The sequence below is a fragment of the Mustela erminea genome, chromosome 11 (genome assembly GCF_009829155.1).
Source record: "Mustela erminea isolate mMusErm1 chromosome 11, mMusErm1.Pri, whole genome shotgun sequence".
Classification (NCBI taxonomy): Eukaryota; Metazoa; Chordata; class Mammalia; order Carnivora; family Mustelidae; genus Mustela; species Mustela erminea.
This window is the reverse complement of record NC_045624.1, coordinates 85,157,134-85,183,407: the sequence shown is the minus strand read 5'-3', so window position 1 is coordinate 85,183,407 and position 26,274 is coordinate 85,157,134. Positions and strand designations below refer to the sequence as shown.

General features: G+C 37.1%; 2 protein-coding genes across 6 annotated transcripts in view; one reads left to right on the top strand and one right to left on the bottom strand.

Annotated features, from left to right (window-relative positions):
• Positions 1-25,588, bottom strand: part of FAM185A (family with sequence similarity 185 member A) — a 53,245-nt gene extending 27,657 nt beyond the window's left edge. For both annotated transcript variants that reach the window (XM_032305363.1, XM_032305364.1), the window contains exons 1-4: positions 24,910-25,588; positions 22,649-22,758; positions 14,262-14,354; positions 8,634-8,772 (exon numbers count right to left, since the gene is read on the bottom strand). In XM_032305363.1, the coding sequence (XP_032161254.1) occupies positions 8,634-8,772; positions 14,262-14,354; positions 22,649-22,758; positions 24,910-25,360 (793 nt within the window). In that variant the 5' untranslated portion in view covers positions 25,361-25,588. The remainder of the gene's footprint in view (positions 1-8,633; positions 8,773-14,261; positions 14,355-22,648; positions 22,759-24,909) is intronic.
• Positions 25,589-25,732: 144 nt separating this feature from the next.
• The window catches only part of CCDC146 (coiled-coil domain containing 146), a 119,434-nt gene continuing 118,892 nt past the window's right edge, over positions 25,733-26,274 (top strand). For 2 of the 4 annotated variants that reach the window (XM_032305915.1, XM_032305916.1), the window contains exon 1: positions 25,733-25,987. The gene's annotated coding sequence lies outside the window, so the exon portion shown is untranslated. Of the gene's footprint in view, positions 26,011-26,274 lie in introns of all 4 variants that reach the window. The other 2 variants (XM_032305913.1, XM_032305914.1) reach the window with 1 other exon arrangement.

Here is a 26,274-nt window from a genome sequence, read left to right as displayed (position 1 = left end):
TAATTTGCTTTTAACACAGAGAATAAGGTGAAAGTAATGGGAAGTTGCTTCCAAGATTAGGTTATAAAAAAAATCTGGGGGTGCCTGGGTGACTCAGTGGGTTAAAGCCCTTGCCTTCAGCTCGGGTCGTGGTCTCAGGGTCCTGGGATCGAGCCCCACATCGGGCACTCTGCTCAGCAGGGAGCCTGCTTCCTTCCCCCTCTCTCTGCCTGCCTCTCTGCCTACTTGTGATCTCTCTGTCAAATAAATAAATAAACAAACAAATAAATAAATAAAAAGATCTGTTTCAGGGCACCTGTGTGGCTCAGTGGGTTAAAGCCTCCGCCTTCAGCTCAGGTCATGATCTCAGGGTCCTGGGATCAAGCCCCACATCAGGCTCTCTGCTCAGTGGGAAGCCTCCTTCCCTTTCTCTCTCTTTGCCTGCCTCTCTGCCTACTTGTGATCTCTGTCAAATAAATAAAATCTTAAAAAAAAAAAAAAAAAGATCTGGTTTCTTTCTTGCTAGCCCTCTTCTGCTCTGAGGAAGGCAGCTAGCCATGTTGTCAAGTGCCCTGTGAAAGAAGCCCACTATGGAGGAATTAAAAAAGGCCTGCCGCTAAAAGGTTCTGACCTGAATTCTGCCAACAATCACATGAATGAGCTAGGAAGCAGACTGTCTTTTGGTGGAACCTTCAAATGGACCCCCATAACCTTGGGTGATACATTCATAACAACCTTATAAGAGGTCTTAAGGCAGAAGAACCAGTTAAGCCACACCAAGATTCCTGATGCATTCAAAGTAAGAGTCAATAAATGTTTGTTGCTTTTAGGTGCTAAGCTCTGAGATAATTTGTTATACAGGAAGAGGTAACTAGTATACATGTTGAAAGGTGAAAGTGGGGTGCTGCCATAATAAATACTTAAAAATGTAGGTGTAGCTTTGGAACTTGGCAGTGGGCAGAGGTTGGAAAGATTTTGAGAAACATGGTAAAGAAAGCCTAGATTGCCTTGAACAGACTTAGCAGAAAGCTGGACTTTGAGTATTCTTCCTACAAGGGTTCAAAAGGAAGTGAGAAAAATGTTTTTGGAAATTAGAGAAAGGAGAATTCTTGTTAAGAAGTTGGAGAAACTTAACACCATTATCTTCAGTAATGTGGAAACTAGGAAATGTAGCTTAATGAACAGTGATTTAACTAAGATACCCAAGCAAGGTTAAAGTGTTATAAGTGCTACCTTTTTTTTTTTTTTGGCCACTTACTATAAAATGTAAGGGAAGAAAGATAAACTAATCTAAAGAAAGGAGTGTTAATCAAACAAACAAAAACAGGACACATATGGTTTTGAAAATTCTAAGCCTCTCAAGAAGGCAAAAGATGTTAAAGTTAGAAATAGCTTTCCAACAAAGTTTGAATCCAGGGCACTGGCAAGTACACGGTCTAAAAACGAAGCTGAGGGGTGGACAGCAAAACCTCCTCTTAAGACACCAGAAAGATCAAGAGTGGTACTTCACAGTACTAATCAATTATACAAAAGTCCTTTACAGAGATTAGAGGTGTATTATAAAGATCTCAATCAAACAACAGACACCCTAGAAAGCTTGAGTACATTTTACCTCAGTATCTCTGCAGAAGTGCATTTTTTTTAAAAAAAGATTTTATTTGTATTTGACAGAGAGAGAGGGATCACAAGTAGGCAGAAAGGCAGGCAGAGTAGAGGGAAGCAGGTTCCCCGCTGAGCAGAGAGCCCAATGTGCGGCTCAATCCCAGGACCCTGGGATCATGACCTGAGCTGAAGGCAGAGGCTTTAACCCATTGAGCCACCCAGGCGCCCCAGAAGTGCACTTTTGAAAGAGATTCTTAGATGTGGCTTTTATTTTATGGAATAAACCCCACATGATTCAGAGGAGGCTGACAAAATTTTTGAGAGAATAACAACAGCAAACTCACTGCTAAACTGAACTGAAAGGAAGAGTGACAATAGAAAGTAAAAAGAGACCACTGGATCTCCAAAATTCTGTCAGGAAGCAGACTGAGAAAACCACTCAGATTCAAACATGTGATATATTTCATGAAAAAGGAAGGATGACTCAAAGGGAGGAACAAAAGCTCAGAGGGCAAAGCCTGAAACCCTACAGAATTATTTCCAGGTCTTTTATGATATATATATATATATAAAATTGAGTAAACTCTAATGTCTGCCCACCCAAATTTCAAAATCACTATGTACCAGTGATGCCTTTCTGCCTTTCATTTTCCCAATTTTGAACAGGAAAGTCTATAGCAATTATCCTATACCTGTCCCATCAGTGTGTGTTGGGTGTGTAGGTAGTGTGCATGGGGGTGGGGAGGGCAAGGGAACTTGTCTCTTTAGGTCACAGGTCTTCAGATTCAGAGAAACTGTTCTTGAGGAGTTACACTTAAGCAACTATACTTGAGGAGCCTCATACACCTTGATCTGATTTTGATAAAGAGATTCTGGACTCTGATGTGGTGCATAATTAGATTAAACTTTTATGAAATGTGGAAGGAAGGGAGTGTATTCTGCATGTGGGAGGGACATGAATCATTTGGGGGAGGGGCCAGAATACAGCCTGGCCATCCAAAGTCTTATAGGATATCTGGGGAGATAACACACATGGAAAGCTAAAAATTAGTATTTATAAATAATTATAAGTGAAACTCATAAGCGAACAATATGTATTAGGTCCCATAGCCATTCAGCAGAGACTAAAATGACCTGATATGGACAAGGAGAATAGTCATAGTGGAGATATCACCAGAGCTGAGATTTGAAACATGAATAAAATTTAAATACATTGAAGGGAAAGGATTTTCTGCAAAAAAGAATTATATAAACAAAGGTAAACAGGCAGACCTACACATGCTGTGCTCAAATCAGTTAAGCTGAAACCATTAGGCAAGTCTGTGAGGATGGGGATCATGTCTTTCTTATTTAGCATTATATCCTGAAAGCACAGTACAGTACCCAGTTCAGAGTCAACATTATTATATTTTAAATGATTATTTTATTGATTTGATTTTTAAATATTCACATTTAGTTAGGAAAAACAAGTGAAGAGAAACCTGTAGAAGAACCATGAGGTACTAGTCTATTGACTTTATTCTAAATTGAGTCAGTGAAAAATTGTAACATGGATAACAACAAGAAAACCATGTTTTAGATAGATTAATCTAGTGTAAGACAGTGAGGACTTCCACTCAGAATTCTCTTTGTTGCTTCCACCTCCTGAACACTTCAAAAATGATTTTTGTGATGTTTTAACTATGAATAAAGAATTATGACAGTTAGTCACTTAGTGAGTCCAGTCACCCACTCAGCAAGGCAAAAGCTTTATTACCTTACACTAGTCTCAAAGAACAAGTTATGGTTCTTATATCCATGGAAGAAGCTTCAGAAGGAGGACTAGTTCATATTATAACAGCACCCAGAGTTTCAGACTACATCTTTCTTGAATGTTAAGAACTCTATGTAGTAAAAGCATAGTGGAACAAGAAAAACTATGAAAATAAGGAACACTGGGTGCCTGGGGGGCTCAGTCGGTTAAGCGGCTGCCTTTGGCTCAGGTCATGATCTCAGGGTCTGGGATAAAGCCCCATGTCAGGCTCCCTGCTCAGTGGAGAGCCTGCTTCTCCCTCTCCCTCTGCCTGCTGCTCTGTCTTCTTGTGCTCTCTCTAAACAAATAAGTAAAATCTTTAGAAAAGAAAATAAGGAACACCCACAAATATAAAGAATGTTTCAAAATGTTTTTATCAATGCTAAAGAACTTCTAAAGCAATAAACAAAACATGTATTTTCAACACAAATCAAAATATTTAGAAAACTCTACCCTAAATAGAAATATTCCAAAGTCATTAGAGTATACAAAATGGACCTCTTACTTCAAATACTTTGTGGAATAAGGCAGAATATGCCCAAGAAAAGAAAGAAGCAAAAGAACAATAAAACAGGATGAAATCCTAGAGAATACCCCAACGGGTGGAAAAAGGAGGAACTCATGGAAGTTTAAGATCAATTATAAAATATGAAAAAGACTGCCAGTGCCCACTAATATTTATGTGCTTTTCTCCTGCCTTAGAATACTGCTAAATTCTCAATCTCAGCCTCTTAGAGTTTGATAACATCATTTAAAATGCTAAGGTGGCTAAGGACACCTGGGTGGAGCAACTGGTTGAGCATCCAACTCTTGCTTTCGTCTTAGATGGTGATCTCAGGGTTGTGAGATCAACCCTACCTCAGGCTCTGTGCCCACTGGGGAATCTGCCTGAGACTCTCTTTCCCTCTCCCTCTGCTCCTTGCCCCCTACCCTGTGTGCACACATGTGCTCTCTCTCTCCTGATTAAATAAACAAATATAAAATAAAATAAAATATTCTGGCTAAAAATACATGGCAGAATCAGCTTAGTTTTTGAAATTTTTCCTATCAACCTATGATCTCTCTTCCTCTGGTAGAAGCTTAGAAGTCACACAATGAAGATGGCAGCATCACCTTTATGGAGAGAGCTAAGTCCATCTAAGGAGCTAAGTCCAAATATTGCATTATCGCATGTCTAAATCCTGAAAAAAAAAAAATTTATGCTGTCTGTATCACAAAGTAAGCAGTAATTCCTTTCTAGTTATTTACATAAAAAAGTTTTAAGTGTCCAGAGTCAACATTATCATATGTCAAAATGATAATCAAACTGAAACTTTACAACAGACTTAACAATATACCTTAGAATTTGAACAAAGCATTTTCATGAACTTCATGAAAAGTTCTATTTAATCTAATAAAATCTTTTCTTTTGAAATTTTTACATTATTTTTGACTTTTGCACAAATTCACCAGTGACTACACGTCATTTCTTAAAGCAACATGGGACATTATTTATAAAATTCTGATATCAAAGTCATCAACTGTGCTTATACAGCTAATGGAACTTTTATTTCTGAGAGTTTCTAAAATTCAAAGTAGTTAAGCACAGAGAAAATGAGAGAACTAACACTCAGCAAATTATTTATCAATGTATAATCCTGACCTTAAAATAAGACCCTAAGTTACACGGGGAATCTAAATATTTAAAGTATACTTTTATTAATAAAGCACTTATTCCAAATAATAACATAAGTTAAATATAAAAAGCTAAAACAATGGTCATGAGTATGCCTATATATTAAAAACTCATTAATTGTTTACATTATGTTATAGGAGTTCCACCAAGGTGGCAGAGGAGTGGGGGACTCCTTTTCAACTGGTCCCCTGAATTTAGCTAGAAATCTACCAAGCCATTCTGAGCACCCATGAAATCAGCCTGAGATATAAGATTATACATGTCTAGATCTGTATGGGGACAGAGAATCAACAGTCCATAGGTGCACCTGCTTTCAAACCACCCACCCACTGACACCAAAACCCCCAAACTCATATACTCAGTAAATCTAACAAAAAAGACAGGTATTGCCATCACATTTATGGTTAAAAAGAAAATGGCTTTTTATAACATCTGTATGTTAGGTTAAAAAAAAATCTACTTGAAAAAAAAAAAAATCAGCTTAAGCCTTGCTTAAGGAAAAGGAAGCCAAACTAAATAAATCCTGGACTGGGAGGTCTTAGAATACATATATTTCCCAAATCTGTTTTCTCTAAGTCAAATATTTATAGGTAGTGACACATTTCCCCATAAAACAAGTTTCAAGATTCCCAAGCCAGCTTGTTTAAATACAGCCAAAATATTATTTACGTTAGATGACCATCACCATTTAGAACAAAGAATTCACTGCAATATATATTCAGAGTTCCAGCTTGGGATGATCCCTGGAAGACATCTCTCCCTACTGAAATTATTATAGCTAGAACATAGGGACTTCCCTTCATTAGCCATGACGCTGATCTTCCCACCTACAAGACTGTAGGGCTAGAACACTACCTGTTTGTCTGTACCCATCCCACCTCCAAACTCCAGTAGCATGTTCATACAATGACAAGGACATCATCAAGGATGGAAATAGGGGTGGTTACTTTTGAGGAAAGAAACTTAGGCTTGTCTGAAGGGTTATTGAAAAGTAGGCAGTCACTGACATGACTAAGAAATGAGGAGAGTTTCTTTCTTATCTAACCTCTCTTTTACAAACTTACTACCACTGAAAAATCCAAGTGGAGTGTGGGCCAAGGTCCAGATGGGGAAAGCAGGGTTGAACAAGAAGGAAGATTTTCAACAGTGGCAACAGGATCAAATTTTCCCTTCCCTTACTTCTTCTCATTGCTGTACCAGTGTTACAAAAAATGAAGACCACGAGTTCTTTAAGGATAGGGATCATCTCCTGCCCAACTATGTATCCTCAGTGTCCAAAAATCTGGCACACAGTCAATATATGTGTTGAATGAATCAATAAATGTAACTGCAGTGAATGCTGTAATTCATCACCTAGAATTCCTCATACCTGAGGGCTTATTTTCCTAGCTGAAGGGAGTACTACTGGCAGACAGCCCTCAGCTGTCAGCCCTCTTAGGGAATTGCTTCAGCTAAAAAGAGTCATTTTGGCCTAAGACCATACCCCTTCCTGGGGCATCTTACATCTAATGGTTGGGGATATAAAGGTCCAGTTTTCCTCACCTCAACTTGAAACAATTCTGAGGATGATCCCAGCTTTAGAGCTTTCCCCTTGGAGTCACTGAGGCTGCATTACAGTCCAACTTCTCCAGGGGAAATTGGGCTTCCTTCCTTTGCATGGCTGCGGTTCCAAGACACCTCCCTTAGCAAATGTGCTGCACTCTAATTTCCATTTTAGCGTCTGCTTTCAAGAAACCCAACCTGAGACTACAGCCCAAAGAGGATCCAGGTCTGACCCAAATTTAAACCGCCCAAGGAAAGGTATCTGACTTCATATTAAAGGTCAGTAAATACAAAAGGCTTTACAAAGGCTAAGGAATGAATTCTTCTGTCCCTAGCAATTTATTTACATTTCAGCACTTTAAGTAAACAAAATCAAAAGACCTAGAGTTTTTTGAGGATTACCTCAAAAAGGTACATCTATTTACTATCATGTAAGCTATTAACAGCAAACTGTACCAAATTCAATTCTTATCTAACTTAAAAGAAAGCAAATAAGTTAAACATTAATGGATTTAGTATAAATAGGGTATAAAACACTGCAAAGAATAGTGCTGTTCTTATCATAGGTGTTAATTAATATCTGACTTGGTAAGGAATTGCCTTTCTACTAAAAGCTACTCAATATATTAAGTACAGTACTTTTCACCATCATTAACAGAAACGCAATGCTAGATAAAAGTCATTATTAAAATATGAAGAGTTACAAATTAGCAGAACTATTCAAGACATAGCTGAGCAATACATAAATAAAAAATAACAAAAGGAAATGCATTAAAAATCAGAATTACTATTATCTTTAAGTTTAACAGCATAATATTTAATTTCTTGCCAAAGTAAAATTAAATAGCTTACAAGTCACTTTACGTTTTTTTAAAAAGATGATTAGTCTGCCATTAATTATCTAGAGGGCGAGCTTCCTAATGGCAGATCCTTCTTCGACAACAGAAATGAGAGTTATGTCTTAAAATTTATGTTATATGCAAAACCAAAAGACAAGTGACAGAATGGAAGACGATATTCACAAATGACATAGCAGATAAAGGGCTAGTATCCAAAAATCTATAAAGAACTTATCAAACTCAACATCCAAAGAACAAATAATCCAATCAAGAAATAGGCAGAAGACATGAACAGACATTTCTGCAAAGATGACACCCAGATGGCCAACAGACACATGAAAAAGTGCTCCACGTCACTTGGCATCAGGGAAATACAAATCAAAATCACAATGAGATACCACCTCACACCAGTCAGAATGGCTAAAATTAACAAGTCAGGAAATGACAGATGTTGGTGAGGATGCAGAGAAATGGAACCCTCCTACACTGCTGGTGGGAATGTAAGCTGGTATAGCCACTCTGGAAAAGAACATGGAGGTTCCTCAAAAAGTTGAAAATAGAACTACCCTATGACCCAGCAATCACACTACTGGGTATTTACCGTAAAGATACAAATGTAGTGATACAAAGGGGCACGTGCACCTGAATGTTTATAGCAGCAATGTCCACAATAGCCAAACTATGGAAAGAACCTAGATGTCCCTCAACAGATGAATGGATAAAGAAGATGTGGTATATATACACAATGGAATATTATGCAGCCATCAAAAGAAATGAAATCTTGCTATTTCCAGCGACGTGGATGGAACTAGAGGGTATTGTGCTGAGCAAAATAAGTCAGAGAAAGACAATTATCATACGATCTCTCTGATATGAGGAATCTGAGAGGCAGGGCGGAGGGATTGTGGGAGGTAGGGAAGGAAGAAATGAAACAAGATGGGATTGGGAGGGAGACAAACCATAAGAGACTCTTAATTTCACAAAACAAATTGAGGATTGCTGGTGGTTAGGGGGTAGGGTTAGGATGGTTGGGTTATGGACATTGGGGAGGGCATGTGCTATCGTGAATGCTGTGAAAAGTGTAGGCCTGATGATTCACAGACCTGTACCCCTGAGGCAAATAATACATTATATGTTAATAAAAATAATTTTTAAAAATTTATGTTATATGGAGTGCAGATGTATTAGGCTTCTATTATCTTACCATGAATACTTCCTAATGTAATATCTCCAGCAACAGAAGACAGAAATGATGATTCTGTATAAAGATACTTGGCTTCCAGCAAACCATGTTCAGTAGATATATTAACAGTACTTCCTTGCAGTTTATCTATGGTCACAGTCTATTAAGAGAAAAACTCAAAATCAGTTCATTATAAAAGAAAGACTGGTAAAAAGACAAAATGATACCTATAGATTTAGTGGGCAAATTATATTAAAGTTACTACCCAGTATGCAATCACTTTACTGATTTTAATACCCTGGCTCTAATTATAATACTGTGAGCCAACAGTGTATTCTCCGTGGAATGTGGAATGGACCCATTAAATTCAATTTTTAGAGCTTCTTTTTTTTTTTTTTTAAAGATTTTATTTATTTATTCGACAGAGAGAGATCACAAGCAGGCAGAGAGAGAGGAGGAAGCAGGCTCGCGGCTGAGCAGAGAGCCCGATGCGGGGCTCGATCCCAGGACCCTGGGATCATGACCTGAGCCGAAGGCAGCTTAACCCACTGAGCCACCCAGGCGCCCCTTTAGAGCTTCTTTAATTTCTCTTAATAATATCTTATATTTTCTATATAGAGTTCTTCAACTTTTGTTATATTTATTCCTATTTGGTATTTTCTAAATGCTATTATAAAAGAACTCTTTTTTTTTTAAAAGATTTTATTTATTTATTTGACAGACAGAGATCACAAGTAGGCAGAGAGGCAGGCAGAGAGAGAGAGAGGAGGAAGCAGGCTCTCCACGGAGCAGACAGCCCGATGCGGGGCTCGATCCCAGGACCCTGGGATCATGACCTGAGCTGAAGGCAGAGGCTTTAACCCACTGAGCCACCCAGGCGCCCCAAGAACTCTTTTTTTAAACTTCATTTTGTCTTAATTGGCTTTAGTATTTGATCTTAAATCCAACAGCTTCAGTAAACTCACTAATTTTCATAATTTACCTGAATTTAAGAAAGTTTTTCTACATGTATAACTTGTATTGCCTGCAAGTGACAGTTTCATTATTGCCTTTCCAATCCTTATATTAATACTGTTTTTCCTGCTCTGTCCTGCTTAACTATTTGGCTCAGGCCTCCAATTCAACAGGGAACAAAAGCAATGAGATAGTAAGCAACCTAATCTTATTCCTATTCTCAGAGGGAAAACTTAAAATATAGCATCATCATTGAGTAAGATGTTTGCTAGAGATATCCTTTAGAACCTTAATATCATATCCTTTCTATTTCAAATATATTTTGTTGCTGCTATTGAAATTATAAATGGGTTTTAATTTTAGCACATATTTTATCTTTTTTTTTTTTTACTATCATGATTTTCTCTTGTCATCAGTTACTGTAGTGAATAAATACACTGTTATTGCTACAATTTTTTCACTTTAAATCTAATAACAGGGTGCCTGGATGGCTCAGTGGGTTAAACCTCTGCCTTCGGCTCAGGTCATGATCTCAGGGTCCTGCGATTGAGTCCCGCATCAGGCTCTCTGCTTGGCAGGGAGACTGCTTCCTCCTCTCTCTCTCTCTGCCTGCCTCTCTGCCTACTTGTGATCTCTCTCTGTCAAATAAATAAAATCTTAAAAAAAAAAAATCTAATAACAAAATAGGTTTCTATTGAACAAAATGAAAAGAATTTTGTATTTATCCCTAAGCTTCCCTAACAATGAATTTAGCATGAATTTGTTTCAAATATTGAGCACAATGTAAAATGAAGATACCTAGTTAAGGATTCCAAATTATCTCTATCAAATTTTAAACATGTTTTATAAGCATCGAGTGAGTGTTAATATAAAACTGTTGACAAAAAAATCTAATCACCAGGAAGGCATGCAACAGTTTTGCCCAGGATAAAGAAAGATCATTGCCCATCTTTAAAGAAAGATCATTGTTTTTCAAAACATCATCAGTACACCAATATCATTCATTCCTACCTAATATGTGCTTCAGAAACTGTTAAAAATTCAAAATATTATTTAATAAGAACTGAGTTTCAAGAATACTAAAATTTAGAAATATAAAAAAGAGAAAAAAAGCACTCAGAGGTTCCACTGGGAAGCAAGTTAGAATGACTTTGCCCTCTGGATTTGAAGTATGTAGCTTTATTTTTAAACTTTTATTAAGTACTTAATATACACCTAGATGCTTTTTATCTACAGTTTCTTTTAAGCTGATTATGGATTCATAGGAATTTTGACTTTAAATTTAGTTTCAATAAATCAGTCAAAAAAAGGATATTTTACCTACATTCATTCAGATTTGTGAGAATGCAAATGTTCTGCATTGCCTGGGATACAGTACAGATGTAAAATTCCTGAAAAAATTTGTCCTTTACCTACAAAGGTTTGTCATGAAAAGTTGCTTTATGCATGGTTTCAAACTCACCAAGCATTTTCATTAAGCAGACAACAACTCTAGCTTTTTATAGATAATGAGGCTGGTTTTGGGGATAAAAAAAGATTGAAAGAGTATTTGAAAGTTAATTAAACTGCCAAAAGGGCACTTTTGATTAGATTCTCCCCACAACCAAATAAAGTCTTTAAGGGGCTTCTTATGAATATCTGGAAATGGTCAAGGGTTTACTTTGTTCTTTAAACACTAAATATTTTACCTTGTAAAAAACTAGAAAATATCCTCCCCTGCTGCACCAAAGCAAATGAAAGCAAGTGAAGGTACAACCCTTCCCCACTACAATAATATAGGTATTTTAGCCAATCGCTCCATAAAACTAATTTCAAAGAAATTAAAAATTCACTGAGGACCACACATAATGTATTGCATCAGATACTAACATAACAATTAAAGCTAGGACACCATAGTTTATGGCAAAATGCTGAGGCTCTTGTTACAGTTATTAATGCTAATAGAGCAAATAGTCATAAACAGACTCTTTGGATTAAACTGTCTGGCTTGCTTATTAACAGAAATAACTACTAAAAGATCAAAAAGTAGATCCAAAAATTAATACCTTCTTGACAGAGATATCACTATAAATTAATTTTCTTTTCTACACAAGGAAAATTTTTTGTAAGTTTAGTTATTATAAGTCAACATTATATATAATGAAAATCACACTTTAAGGAAGCACTGTAGCTTTGTAACCCAAACTAAAAGAGGTCAACTGACAACTATGTCACCAATTCATCCAACCATAAGAGGAAATTAATTTCTATCTTCTCTGTACCAAACTTAGGATACTAAAATAAATGATACTATCTAAAACAGCTGCTCCATTTAAAATGACACATTAAAAATGCTGTTAAATGTTTGTAATACTCATTTGATTCTCATAATCTCATTAAGTAGGAAAAACAAAATCATCTCTATTTTACAAATAACAGAATGAGTCTCAGTAAAGTTAACTGGCAGATCTAGGACTAGTCAAGTTTGCTTTCCCATGTTTCATTTACCTTTATCATCATTATAATAAACACTGGATTAGAGTTAACTAAGTGCCAGACTTTAGGTACTTAATCTGTATTAAGTGATTTAATCCTCATAACTCTTTGAGTTAAGTCTATTACTATTATTTTTATTCCATTTTCCAGAAAACTAAGGCACATAGAAGTTAAGTAACTTGTCTTAAGTTAAAAAGCTTAAGTGAGGGGCGCCTGGGTAGCTCATTTGGTTAAGGAACTGCCTTTGCCTTGGGCTCAGGTTATGATCCCAGGGTCCTGGGGTGGAGCCCACCAATGGGCTCCCTGCTCAGTAGGGAGTCTGCTTCTCCCTCTCCTCCCAGTGTGTACTCTCTCTCACCATCTCTGTCAGTCTCTCTCTCTCCCTCTCTCAAAGAAGTAATAAATAAAATCTTTAAAAAAAAAGATTAAAATAATAAATAAAGGAATATATTTAGGAATTTGTTAAATTTATAAAGGAATTTATTAAATAAAGGAATAAAATACTTAAGTAGCTAAGACCTGGATTTGAACCCAGGTAATGTGATTCTCAATTCTGTGCTCTTAACCAAGTCACTATGCCACCTATCAATTATCTATAGCACACCTCTGTGAAAGTTGTATATTAAGAGTTAACACGTATCATAAGCATTTATTTTATACAAAGCCCCACAAACTTAGAAATAAATTTTAAGTATTAACATTACATATAATACAAATAGAAATAATATCTAGACTAATTCTTTAGTACAACAAAACTAAATTAGGCAAGAAACAAAACAGTATAATAGAAAGTAAGAATAAATGAATATTCAATAAACCATGTAAGTTGGAACAAATAAATAATTTAATGAGTGGAAACAGCAGCCAAAATGTTCAAAATAGCAAATAATTAAGAGATAATTTAAATTTTCCTTTGAAATGTTTGTAACGTGGATCATTTCAATTAACATAAGCCATCATTTAAAGGACAGACCTTGAAGGAACTACAAAGTTGTCCAATTTCCCTTTTGCACTTCTCAGCCCACAATAAGCAGAGGGGTAAAACTAAATACCATCTCAAAAGAGCTGCCACATAGGCCAGGCAGTATCTTTCAATACTTTCCTAGCCTAATACTTTATAAAGGATAAATTTAAATGTTTGGGCTTAAAAAATCTCCCAAGGTGATAGAAAATAAAAGTGACAATAGTAGAAACAATTACTGTTATAATCTACCTTGTTTAATTATGCCAACAATAATCTACCTACAAGATATACTTATAACGCATCCTCACCAATTACCTAAGGATAAAGCTTAGTAAGGAATTTAAATTTATAATGAAAGATTTTGCAAATTGCACAAGTGTAAAATAAAAGATGAACTAGCTCTTTCTCAAAGATTTAAACATTATTCATAACAAATTGTGACAATTTATACTTCAAAATTATTAACTATATTCTTTTTTCTTTTTTTTTTTTTTTTAAAGATTTTATTTATTTATTTGACAGAGAGAGATCACAAATAGGCAGAGAGGCAGGCAGAGAGAGAGAAGAGGAAGCAGGCTCCCTGCTGAGCAGAGAGCCCAATGTGGGACTAGATCCCAGGACCCTGAGATCATGACCTGAGCCGAAGGCAGTGGCTTAACCCACTGAGCCACCCAGGCACCCCCTTAACTATATTCTTAATACTATGCTAAATCACAGAGAGCAACAAAAGTTAATTAAAAAATGCAAACTATCTCATAGCAACCAAAATCCCTATGGATAATAAAAGCTTTTGGAGAGTAGTGATGCTATCCAATAGTGCCACCTTGTGGAAAATACTGAAGAGAGTTGAGTTTTGAAATTCAACCTTCCAACTGGCTAAAAGGTAAACAGGTCTTAGAAAAATGCTCAAATAAATCTAACACATAAAAAAATTTAATCCTAATCATGGCAGTAATACCTAATGATCAATTTTAATCCACGATCACAAACATCCCTTCTGAACTGAATTAATAAAATTTAATATTTAAAGATGTTATCAATTCCAAATAAATCATTACCTGTCAAAAGTATTATATCACAAACTAAAATTTAAGTTGTATAATATTTAACCACTTCAAATTCGAATTTACTAATGAACTAAGGTGCATTAAAAAGGAGAGAATGTTACGCTACGAATTTTACAGAAACTATCTATAAGCTGTTTGAGCCACCTTGAAGCAAAATTATAATTGCTAACAAAAAAGTTTCAATCTTACACTTTTATCCGACGCATGAATATCTGTATTTCCATAAACTGTTCCCAGGCAGATTACTTTGCCTCCTTTTGTCTGAACATGTAATTTTTGACTCTGAAAGACAAATACAAAAATAAAGAGAAAAAGAATAAATTTGATTTAGACTTAAAAAAATCCAGCATTTTATACATTTTTAAAAAAATAATAATAAAGCAGCAAAAGGATCCAGAAACAAAATAGAAATGCACTATTTGGAATAATAAAATCAACTGGTGGTAGGGGCACCTGGGTGGCTCAGATGGCTAAGCATCTGCCTTCAGGTCAGGTCATGATCTCCAGGTCCTGGGATGGAACCCCACGTCTGGCTCCCAGCTCAGTGGGGAGTCTGCTTTTCCCTCTCCTTCTGCCTCTCCTCCTGCTTGTGCTTTCTCTGTCTCTTTCAAATGAATAAATAAAATCTTAAAAAAAAAAAAAAGAACATCAACTGGGAAAGAATATCAACTACTGTTAAAGGATTAAATAAGTCATCTGTACTCATTATAGGAAAAAGAAGAGATACTTGGGTATTCCAGGAGCTTCACTGAAGACGGGCTTGGGAATATAAGATCACTCTGACTAGCTAACTAAACAAAAATGTTGCGGAAGATGACAATAATTACTATTACTGTTCATCATTATTAATATTATCATTGTTTTTTGTTTTTAAGGATTTATTTATTTGACAGAGAGGGATCACAAGTAGGCAGAGGCAGGCAGAGAAGAGGAAACAGGCTCCCTGCTGAGCAAAGAGCCCGATGCGATGCGGGGCTCCATCCTAGGACCCTGGGATCATGACCTGAGCCGAAGGCAGAGGTTTTAATCCACTGAGCCACCCAGGCGCCCCAATTATCACTGTTAATAACAATAACAGTTACCATTACTTGGCATTTTCTTTGACCAAATACAGTGTTCACTACTTCACATGACTGAATCTTCACAACAACTCAGAAATAGGTGTCATATTTTTCCAATTTACAGAGGAAGAAATTCAAGAATCAGAAAGGTTATATAACTTTAACAGGTGAGAGAAAACAACAAAATATAAACTAACAGAATCAAGGTCTGTATGATTTCAAAACCCACATCCATGGCTGGAATCTTCTGAAGGATATATTCATACTTAACGGTAACAGCCCACTGATTATTAAACTTTCTAGCATATCACACCCCAGAAAATGGAACTCTGGATAAAAATGTCTCAAGCACAAATAAAACAGCAGTCACTGTTAGCCTCCTCTGTCAAAAAAAAATTTATAAAGTATGTGTGGAGTGGTGAGGGATCATGGGAATAGGGGGAGAGAAGGATTTGATTTCACACTTGGTAACTGTGGAAAAAACTTCCGTAAGTCTACAAAAATCTGCACCCCCCCCCCAAGTAACAGCAATATATCTGGGCCCATGAAGAGACGATATTTTCCAGCTTCTGTTACCTCTAAGCGGTTGCTAAGTTCTTGCCAACAGAGTGTTAAATGGAAATGCTCTGTGCAATTTCAAGGCTGTTGCTTTTAAGAAGAGTTGGTGTGCCTTCTTTGTGCTCTGCCCCTTCTACCAGATGAGTGCAGATTACAGTAAGACTGTAAGAGATGGCAAAGCCAGAAGATGGAAAGAACCTAGAATCATAGAAGAGCCACGTACACACTTGTAACCACATACACACATGGTTATAGAGAGCCACGTACACACTTTCTTACCACAAGTAAGAAATAAACTATAGTTGTACATGAGCCATTTTGTTTAATCTATTTTGTAGAGTAGATTGGTTTACCTTAACCATTACATACGTCTTCAGTTCTGCCATAATCATAAAAAAAAGAAAAGGTAAATAGCAAAGAAAGAAAAATACCAAAAGCAGACTAACCAACATCATGATCAGCAATAGCACAGAAGTGTCTAAACTGTAGGGAAAAATTAAATTCAAAACAACCATATACCCTCTGGTTGCTTTACTCAAGGGAAAAAATAGAAAAAACTTAGGCAAAAAAGCTCAGGAATGAACTTCAAAAAATTTAGTGAGAAGGACAAAATGAATCATTATTAAAAAGTTTATCTATATGGGGCACCTGGGTGGCTGAGTTGTTAAGTGTCTGCCTTTAGCTAAGGTCATGATCCCAGGGTCCTGGGATCGAGCTCCACATCAGGCTACCTACTCAGCAAGAAGCCTGCTTCTCCCTCTCCCACACCCCCTGTTTGTGTCCCCTTTATCATTGTGTCTCTCTCTGTCAAATAAATAAATAAAATCTTAAAAAAAAAAAAAAAGTTTATCTATATTACGGTGGTAGACTACTTTATGCCCAGAGACACGAGTCTGAAGTCAAACTGCGTTTTATATGTAGTACTCATCAAGCAGACAAGTAATTTATTGATAAATTTTTGAAAAGAGTACCTCCAAAACAAACATTACTTCAAATCGAGCTTACATAATTTCAAACTTACATGAGTTCCTATGACACTTCAGAAATTTAAACAAAATTCATGTATGCGTGAATTATTTTCCTAAGGAGATAGTCATCATTTTCAAAGAGAACTAAGGCTCAAAGATATTAAAAGCTAGTGTTATAATTTAAAACTAATCTAATTCCAAAAAATTAGATTATAAAGTTTTAAAAATTATATAAAACAAAATAAATAAATCAGAACCGAATGAGTATAAACTACTGTATTGCATTTTTAAAAACTGCAAATGTGTGGCCTTCCACGAGTTATGTATGTTGCCTAAAATATTTATTTACTTATTCTCTAAGAGTGCACAATAAATGTAGTATTGCCATGTATTTTACTCAACAGTAAAGAAAGGTAGAGAGGCCACCCAAAAAGAGAAAAAAGAAATCTTGCCATTTGCAATGATATGGGTGAAACGAGAGGGTATTATGCTGAGCGAAACAAGTCAATCAGAGAGACAATTATTATATGATCTCATTGATATGCAGAATTTAAGAAAACAAAACAGAGGATCAGAAAGGAAGAGAGGAAAAAACAAAAGATGAAACTAGAGAGGGAGACAAACCATTAGAAGACTCTTAATCATAGGAAACAAACTGAAGGTTGCTGGAGGTGAGGGGAGTGGAGAGATGAGGTAACTGGGTAATGGACATTAAGGAGGTTATGTGATGTAATGAGTGTCTGGGTATTATAAAAGACTGATGAATCACAGGCCTGTACCTCTGAAACCAATAATACATATGCTAATTGAATTAAAATTTTTTAAAAAATCCATGAAAAAATGAAATATATATATGTTTTACATATGAATAAGTACATACATAAACGATTATAAAAATATATAAACAGAGGCTGTGTTTCCAGATGTTTTCAGGTCTTTTAAGCAACATAGCCTCATGGTTTTAGCACATGAGCTCTAGACAGACTTAGGTTCAAGTCTTGGCTCTGTCATTCATCAACTAGTGACCTCAGCAAGAAACATCTCCTGGCCTCAGCTTCCTCATCTGTCAAATAAGGAAGCACGTAGCTCCCAGGGCTGCTCTGCTAATTAAACGGGATGATAAATGCAAAACTCTTAGCAAGGTCTCTGGTGTGCAGTAAATAAAGCCACTTGTGAGTGTTTTGGAAAAAAAAAAAAGGTGGAAGGAGCATGAACTTGGAAATTAGAAAAGACACAAGTTCAAACCTCAGCTTCATTTATTAGCTATGTGAACCTAAATGAGCTCCTCAATCTCTTGGTGCCTGAGTTTCATTCTTGATTAAAGAAAGATATAATTCAAAGATTAAATGAAGGAAGGCTTAGCTAAGTTTCCTGGTACAAAAAAGACCCAATAAACAATAGCTATTATTATTGCTATAAATATTTTATCAAACAGATCAAATATATATATGCCCTCAAAATGAGTGGAAGAGAAACCTATATTAACTGACATCATTAATTCAAGATCATATTATACATTTAAAAATTAAACACGATTTTTCAACAAGTGCTCCCAGTTATGAATATCTTAAGAACAACTTCCTTGATCCTTGGTATACCATTAGGATCCACTGGACCCAATATTAGCTCTTAAATGTTTTTAAAACTGGGGCGCGTGGGTGGCTCAGTGGTTAAGCCGCTGCCTTCGGCTCAGGTCATGATCTTGGGGTCCTGGGATCGAGCCTCGCATCGGGCTCTCTGCTCAGCAGGGAGCCTGCTTCCTCCTCTCTCTCTGCCTGCCTCTCTGCCTGCTTGTGATCTCTCTCTGTCAAATAAATAAATAAAATCTTTAAAAAAAAATGTTTTTAAAACTATTCTATTTGTAAGGGCTGATATTTCATGATTTTTATTTTCTTAGAGTGCTTCCATAGAACATATAGAAAATTTACTCTTTTAAAAACTAAAACACATTCTATCTTAAAATTACTATATCCATCTACTGGACTCTTATAAATCTAAAATACGTTATGGGCTCTTAGTGTTCTTATTTTTCACATCTTATAATATTCCGCTATTTCACGATCCTAGGAATTATTTCATCATTATTCATCAATTATTGTCAACCATGCTTTAAAAAAAAAAAAAAAAATAAGACAACAGAAAAATTGAAGGACTTGCCTAGAATGGTAGTTCTCAACTAAAGGTGATTTTGCTCCCCCCAGAGAACATTTGGCAATGTTGATATTTTTCATTGTCATAACCAAGCAGTTTCCTACTTGAATTTAGTAGGTAGGGGCCAGCAATGCCACTAAACATCCTAGAGGGCATAGGTCAGGCCCTGACAACAAAGAATTACCTGGTCTAAAATACAATAGTGCCAAAGTTGAGAAACCATTTTTTCTTTTATGCCATAATGGCAGAAGGAAGAAAAGTGACCAAAAAAGATCTCTCAGAATCATCACATGAATCAAAAGATAAAAGCAAAGAGATCAACAGTAGGATAGTAGCTTCTGATTTTTTTGATTTTTTTAAATCTGCAGACTCTTTTAATTGTGATTATTTTGAATACATTTATATTTGAACTGTGCCCACAGAACTATCAATTTTTTAATGGTAACATATTTTTTATTAAGTTTTTAACTTTAATTCCACAATAACATACAATGTATTAGTTTCAGGTATAGTGTAGTGATTCAACAATTCTCTGCATTACTCAGTGCTCATTATGGTAAGTGTACTCTAATCTCCATCACCTATTCCACCCCCTCCCTTCCCTACCTATTTCCCAACTGGTAACCATCAATTTGTTCTCTTTAGTTAACTGTTTGTTTCTTGATTTCTCTTTGTTTCCGTTTGTTGTTTATTTTGTTTCTTAAATTCCACATATGAGTAAAATCATATAGCATTTGTCTTTCTCTGACTTATTTTGCTTAGCATAACACCCTCTAGTCTAGGTCCATCCATGTTTTCACAAATGGCAGGATCTCGTTCTTTTTTATGTCTGAGTAATATCCCAGTTTGAGTGTTTATACACACACCACATCTTAATTATCCATGCATCTGTGGATGGACACTTGGGTTACTTCCATAGCTTGGCTATTATAAACAATGCTGCAATAAACACAGTGGTCCATATATCTTTCTGAATTAGTGTTTTTGCTTTCTTTGGTTAAATATCTAGTAAAGCAGTTACTGGATCATATGGTATTTCTATTCTTAATTTTCTGAGAAATGTCCATACTGTTTTCCATAGTGGTTGCACCAATTTACACTCCCAAGTGCACAAGGGTTTTCTTTTTTCCACATCCTCACCCAGTAGTACCTACACGTACTATTTCTTGTCTTTTTTGATACTAGCCATTCCGACTAGTGTGAAGTGATATCTCATTATGGTTTTGATTTGCATTTCCCTGATAATTAGTGATGTTGAGCAACTGTTCATGTACCTGTTGGCTATCTGTGTGTTTTCTTTGGAAAAGTGTCTATTCAGGTCCTCCGCCCATTTTTCCATTGGATTTTTGGGGTTTTAGGTGTTGAGTTGTGTAAGTTCTTTTTTTTTTTTTTTTTAAGATTTTGTTTATGTATTTGACAGAGAGAGAGAGATCACAAGTAGGCAGAGATGCAGGCAAAGAGAGAAGGACGGAAGCAGGCTCCCTGCTGAGCAGAGAGCCCAATGTGGGGCTCAATCCCAGGACCCTGAGACCATGACCTGAGCCGAAGGCAGAGGCTTTAACCCACTGAGCCACCCAGGCATCCTGATATATATAAATATATAAGTTCTTTATATATTTTGGGTATTAACCCCTTAGCAAGTATATCATTCACAAATATCTTCTCCCATTCACTAAAACAGTACATGGATGAGAAGCAACTTCCAGTTCTGGACAAACCCAAGTTCCTTGTACCTGATCATACCAACATAAGTGAGCTCATTAAGATGATTAGAAAGTGCTTACAGCTCAACACTAATCAAGCCTTCTTCCTGTTAGTGAACAAACACAGTATGGAGAGTGTGTCCATGCTGATTTCTGAAGTGTATGAAAGTGAGAAGGATAAAAATGGATTCCTGTATATAGTATGTGCCTCTCAGGAGACATTTGGAATGAAACTGTGTGTTAAGACTAAAAAACGCATCTATTCAAAAGTGTTTTAAACCCTTACAAAAAAGAAAAAAAAGAGATGTTACCAACTGAGACTGATAAGTTCATTCAATCACAAATCATTACAACAGTAGTGTTCCTGCCTATGAATTTTATAAAGTTGTTTTTGTACTGCAAGCAGAAAAGCTGAGCTCCAAATGAGCACATTCAACTTTGGAAAGTATCACTTAACCTAGGCTGTTTTGTTTTTAAGTTTAGAAGTTTAAAAATAATATACTTTGCATTCTAAAAAAAAAAAGAGAGAGAGAGAAAGTTTAAGTCATGGTTTCCTTTGCTGTACAAAACCCTTTTTATTTTGGTGTAGTCCCAATAGTTTTTTGTTTTGCTTTTGCTTTTGTTTCCTTTGTCTGAGGAAACATATCCATAAATATATTGCTAATGCTGATGTCCAAGAGATTACTTCCTATGTTTTCTTCTAAGAGTTTATGGTTTCACGTTTAGGTCTTTAATCCATTTTGAGTTTATTTTTGTGTATGATGCAAGAAAGTTGTCCAGTTTTATTCTCTTACAAGTAACTATCCAATCTTCCTAGCACACCTTATTGACAAAACTATCTTTTCTCCATTGTACATTATTGCCTCCTTTGTCCTAGATTGACCATACATGGTCAATGAATGATGTGGGTTTATTTCTGAGTTCTCTATTCTGTCCCACTGATCTATGTATCTATTTTTGTGCCAGCTTTGTGCCTGTTTTGCTTACTACAGATCTGTAATGTATCTTAAAATCTGGGACAGTGATACCTCCAGCTTTGTTCTCTCTCAAGATTACTTTGGCTATTCAAGGTCTTCTGTGGTTCCATACAAATTTTAGGATTATTTGTTTTGGTTCTGTGAAAAATGCTATTGGCACTTTGATAGAGATAGCACTGAATCTGTGGAGTGCTTTGAGTAGCAAGGATATTTTAACAATATTAATTCTTCCAATCCTAAATATATCCTTCCATTTGTTTATATCAGCTAGCTTTTAATTTTGATTGTGAAACTGAAAATATAAGATACTGAGTTTTCAGAAGGCGATATTCTAGATGAATTTTCTGAGGTTAAGCATTGATGAGTGAACAATATATTCCTAAAGCCAAAAAGGAACTATGAATATTCTTATCCAGTTAGTCATTCAACATGAAGACTTCATCGTGTATCTTTTACAAGAACCTGAACCATCTCATTTTGCTAAAAGGACATAGAATAGTATTCTTTAATCTTTTGTGATATTTGTGCAAATACATTTATTTGAAATAGTTCACATATGAACAGATACTAAAGGCAAGTATGCAAATAAAAGTGATCAAAACAAAACAAATGATGTAAAACTTTTTAAATGCATCAAATTAATCACTCTAATTAGTGTTTATGAATCTAAAAATCGTGACCTTCAGCTCAGGTCACTATCCTGGGGTCCTAGGACAGAGTCCTACATCAGGTTCCCTGTTCAGTGGGGAGCATGGTTCTCCCTCTCCCACTATTTCCCTCTCCCTCTGTCTGCCACTCTGCCTGCTTATGCTTTCTCTGTCGAATAAATAAAATCATTAAAAAAAAAAAAACCACTAAAATTGCTTTAATAAGATCTTAGAATACCAAGCATGTATTATTAGTTTCACTGTACACTTCGAAATCTAAAGGAAACGTATAAATGAGGAAAACCTTCAAAGTTGCTACAACCTCTTTACTTTCAAAACAGAACTGATTTCAAGGCAAATTTTTTGCGAGAAATGTCTGAGAGATGAATAAATAATACTCAATATTCTCAACACATGATATTCAGAATAGTGTTAGTTTAACACTGCAGCTCAAAGTTTAAGGTTTTTTAAAAACAGTAATATTGAAATACAATTAGAAAAATGTTTATACCTTAACAGACTGTAAGATGCCAGTCCCCTGCTCAGTTTCAATTTTGCAATTATCACACTCAATATTTTGGACTTTTACACAGCCAGGCCCTGATGACTTGATATCCAAATCTAGAAATGAAAAAAGAAAAAAAAGTTAGTACTATGGCTAATGAGCGCCAAAGCATTTTAGCGCCCTCTAAGAAATCTAGCTCCTCAGTTATGTTCATAAAATTACTGAACCTTGGAGAGAGCATGGTTGTCAGTACCTAAGGTGTCTCCACCACAACAACAGGACAAATGTAGTGCCCTTTTCTGCTAACTTTTAGAAATAAAACAGTTATTTCTATTGACCTATATCATCTAAAGAGAGAAAGTGATATAGGAGAAAAGTAAAAGAGGGCAGATACTCCAATTAAAACACATTCCCGGGAAAGACAGGAAACACACACACACACACACACACACACACACTTAAATAAAACTACAGCTAGTTAACAAGTCATTATGGTAAACTGAATAAGCCAGTTAGCCTCTTCTCTCTTATATTCATGAAGATTTATAGATTTGTTCCCAAACCTCATATAAATTAAAAGCATATCATAGGAATAGTACAGATCTGTGTTTGTTGCCCCCCACAAAAAACCACTGGGGCTTAACACAATTCATTACGGCATAAAAATAAATTTCTACAATTCTGTATATGGCAGTCTCTATAAAGTCTTTTAAAACAGCAATGTTTTGTTTGTAATAATCTAAAAATATATAAACCAATAATTTTACCCCAGATGGATGCAAATGTAAGTAACCAATTTTTACTAAGTTGAGTACTGTTACAACAAAGCCTTCATGTAAGGCAGCACTCATAGTATGTAGAGAAAGACATAAATGTCCTCTACCCACACACCCCCAACAGGTAGAAAAGCCCACTTAGTGGCAGTAATGCTACTCTTACTCATAGAAACAGGTATAAACAAACTGGAGGAACAAGTACATAAGAAGAAAATTGAATTATATTGATTTGAGAAGCCCGTGAAATAGACACCTAGAAATGGTAAACTGGAAATGGGATTCTGGCTCTAGGAAGAGGAATCTACAAATAATGAAGTTTGAGGTCACCAGCACAGAGAGTTCCACTTTTGTCTGTGTTACCATAAAATTTTGCTTACTCTATTTCAATGCTCAATCCCTTTTTTACTATGATAATATATTGACAAATCTTCCTCCCCACCCCAGATTGTCATATTTTGAGGTCAGGGTCTTTTATTCATCTAGGCTAGTTTAAAGAAGTTGAGAAGCAGTAAACCATCATGGTTGAGCAGACTACAGTCAGTTCACATTTCAGCTCCACCACTTTATATCTGAGAGAGAACATAGTTTTTTTTTAATATACTCCCATTAGAATATAAGTTTCATGAAGGCATGGATTTTTCACCCACAATAAATACTTCATGAACCTTGCTGTATCTCAGTTTCCTTATGTGAAACAGTGCCAATAACTGTATCTACTTTATGGTGCGATTTTAAGGATTAGAAAAGATTATCTTGGAGGTATTGGCCGCTGTGATGATCATTAGTATCATCCTTCTGTCCCAGGAAGGAGAGCCTGGGGACACTTTACTAGAAAAATGCTGTGTACACACTGGCTTGCATTTGATAAATATTATGGACCCCAAATACCTAGAACACTGTAGGCATTGTCAAACGGTCCACCGTGCGGTTTTACTATGTGATTGTGTTTGTATTTTTTCAAGACTGCTACTCACGGGTAATTTACGATGGAGATGTATCAGTAGGAAGCCAGATGCCTACGTGAGACCCAACACTTGGTCCAGGTTAGATATGGAACATCCTACAGACAGAGCTGATTTGGAACAGATCCCAGGCTGTGTATATGCAAGGGGAAATGTGAATGGATTATCAAGAAAGTTCAATCCTGAAATACAAACCACTTTGCTATTGACAAAGTGCGGTGAAATAGAGAAATAGGAACCACGTGCCAAAGGAGAACATAAGGGTTCCACAAATAATAGTTGATTTAGATTATTCCAAACGATGTTTTCATTGGATTTATAAAATTCCTATCTTTGGGAACCTGATGTCTACCTTTCACTAGGAAGCTCAAAGTACAACAGAAAAGGAGGCAGGTTCCGAGGGGGGTAAGTATATTGGGTTACAAAGTCAGATCCAAGGGGACCCATTAAAAGTGCACATCTGCTTAATTTCAGAAGTTCGCCGTCTGTGCCCTGGGACCCAAACCCTTTTTCACTTCACTTCACTTGCCAAACTTCAGGGGCGCGTTCACCTCCACGGACGCCTGAGGGTCGATGGTGTCAGACACGATGGCTACCTCCTTCAGCGCCTCGTCGTACTTCACCAGCAGGCAGGCCAGGTCCTGCGCCCCGCCCTCCGCTGCTCTCACCGCAACCAGCACGCGGTCGCCGTCCGGGTAGGTAAGGGGGTCCAGGGGCCTCACGGCCAAATGGCACGGAAGCCGCGCCCGCAGCCGACCAAACGGGCTCACCAGCAGCGCCCACTCCTTCAGAGTGTGGTATGCGAGGCCTGGCGGGGAGACCGCGGGCTCCGACCCGGGCTGGCGCTCGCCCCCACCAGAGCTGTACCGCCGGGCCGGGCCAGCCCGACAAGCCCAGCGCCCCGCAGCTCTGCGGGCCCCAACTCGGAACTGGCTAAGCCAGAGGCAGCCAAATCCCCAGCCCAAGCCGGGAGCGAACATGGCGCACCCCTCTCGCGCTACCTCAAATCACCTCAGCCGTAGGCCAGTCTCGCCACGGCCAGTCTACTTGACCACTGACCCGGCTCAAGTCAAAAGGGAGACATCTGCGAAGATTTGCTGAAGCAAAACTGCTTTCTTTGGCAGTTTAAACCTCAGCCGCACACGCCTCCCCGGCAGGTTGGAATTTCAAAGCTGTAAACTACCCACTCTTGTCCCGCACGCCTTGCCCACGCCCTCCTCTTTCGCAAAGGCGCATGGGACTCGTAGTTCTAAAGGGAACGAGAGGACATGGGGCTCCGGGCAGCTTGGAAACTACATATCCCAAGAGGCAATGCGCAGGGTATTGGAGTAAGAGCAGGTGTTATCCGAACTCAGAAGGTGCGCTCTCTTGCCTGAAGCCCATTAGCCATTGGAGGAACTGGGGGGGGGAGAGGGTGGAATCTATTTGGGAATCCAACGGGCCAATGGAAAGCGCGGAAGGAGCAATGTGGGCAGGACTGCATGGTTTCCTTGGATACCGAGGACGCGACTTCTTTGGAGAGGGTGGAGCTTCGGAGTGAGACCTTGGAGGTCCTAATCTACCAAGAAAAATAGGAACTTAAATAAGGATCAGGACCAAGTCAAGGGGTAAGAAACGACGCTTTTAAAAGGTGAGAACTAGGGGCGCCTGGGTGGCTCAGTCGGTTAAGCGTCTGCCTTCCACTCAGGTCATAAACCAAGGATCCTGGGATTGAGTCCTACCTCCGATTCCCTCCTCAAAGGGGAATCTCTTTCTCCAACTGCTCCTTCCCATGCGCGTGCTCTCTCTCAGAATAAATAAAATCTTTAAAAAAAAAAAAAAAAGGGTGAGAACTAGATGCAAACTACAGTGGGAGATTAGATCCAAACTTCACTAAAATAGTGCAGGTTACCCT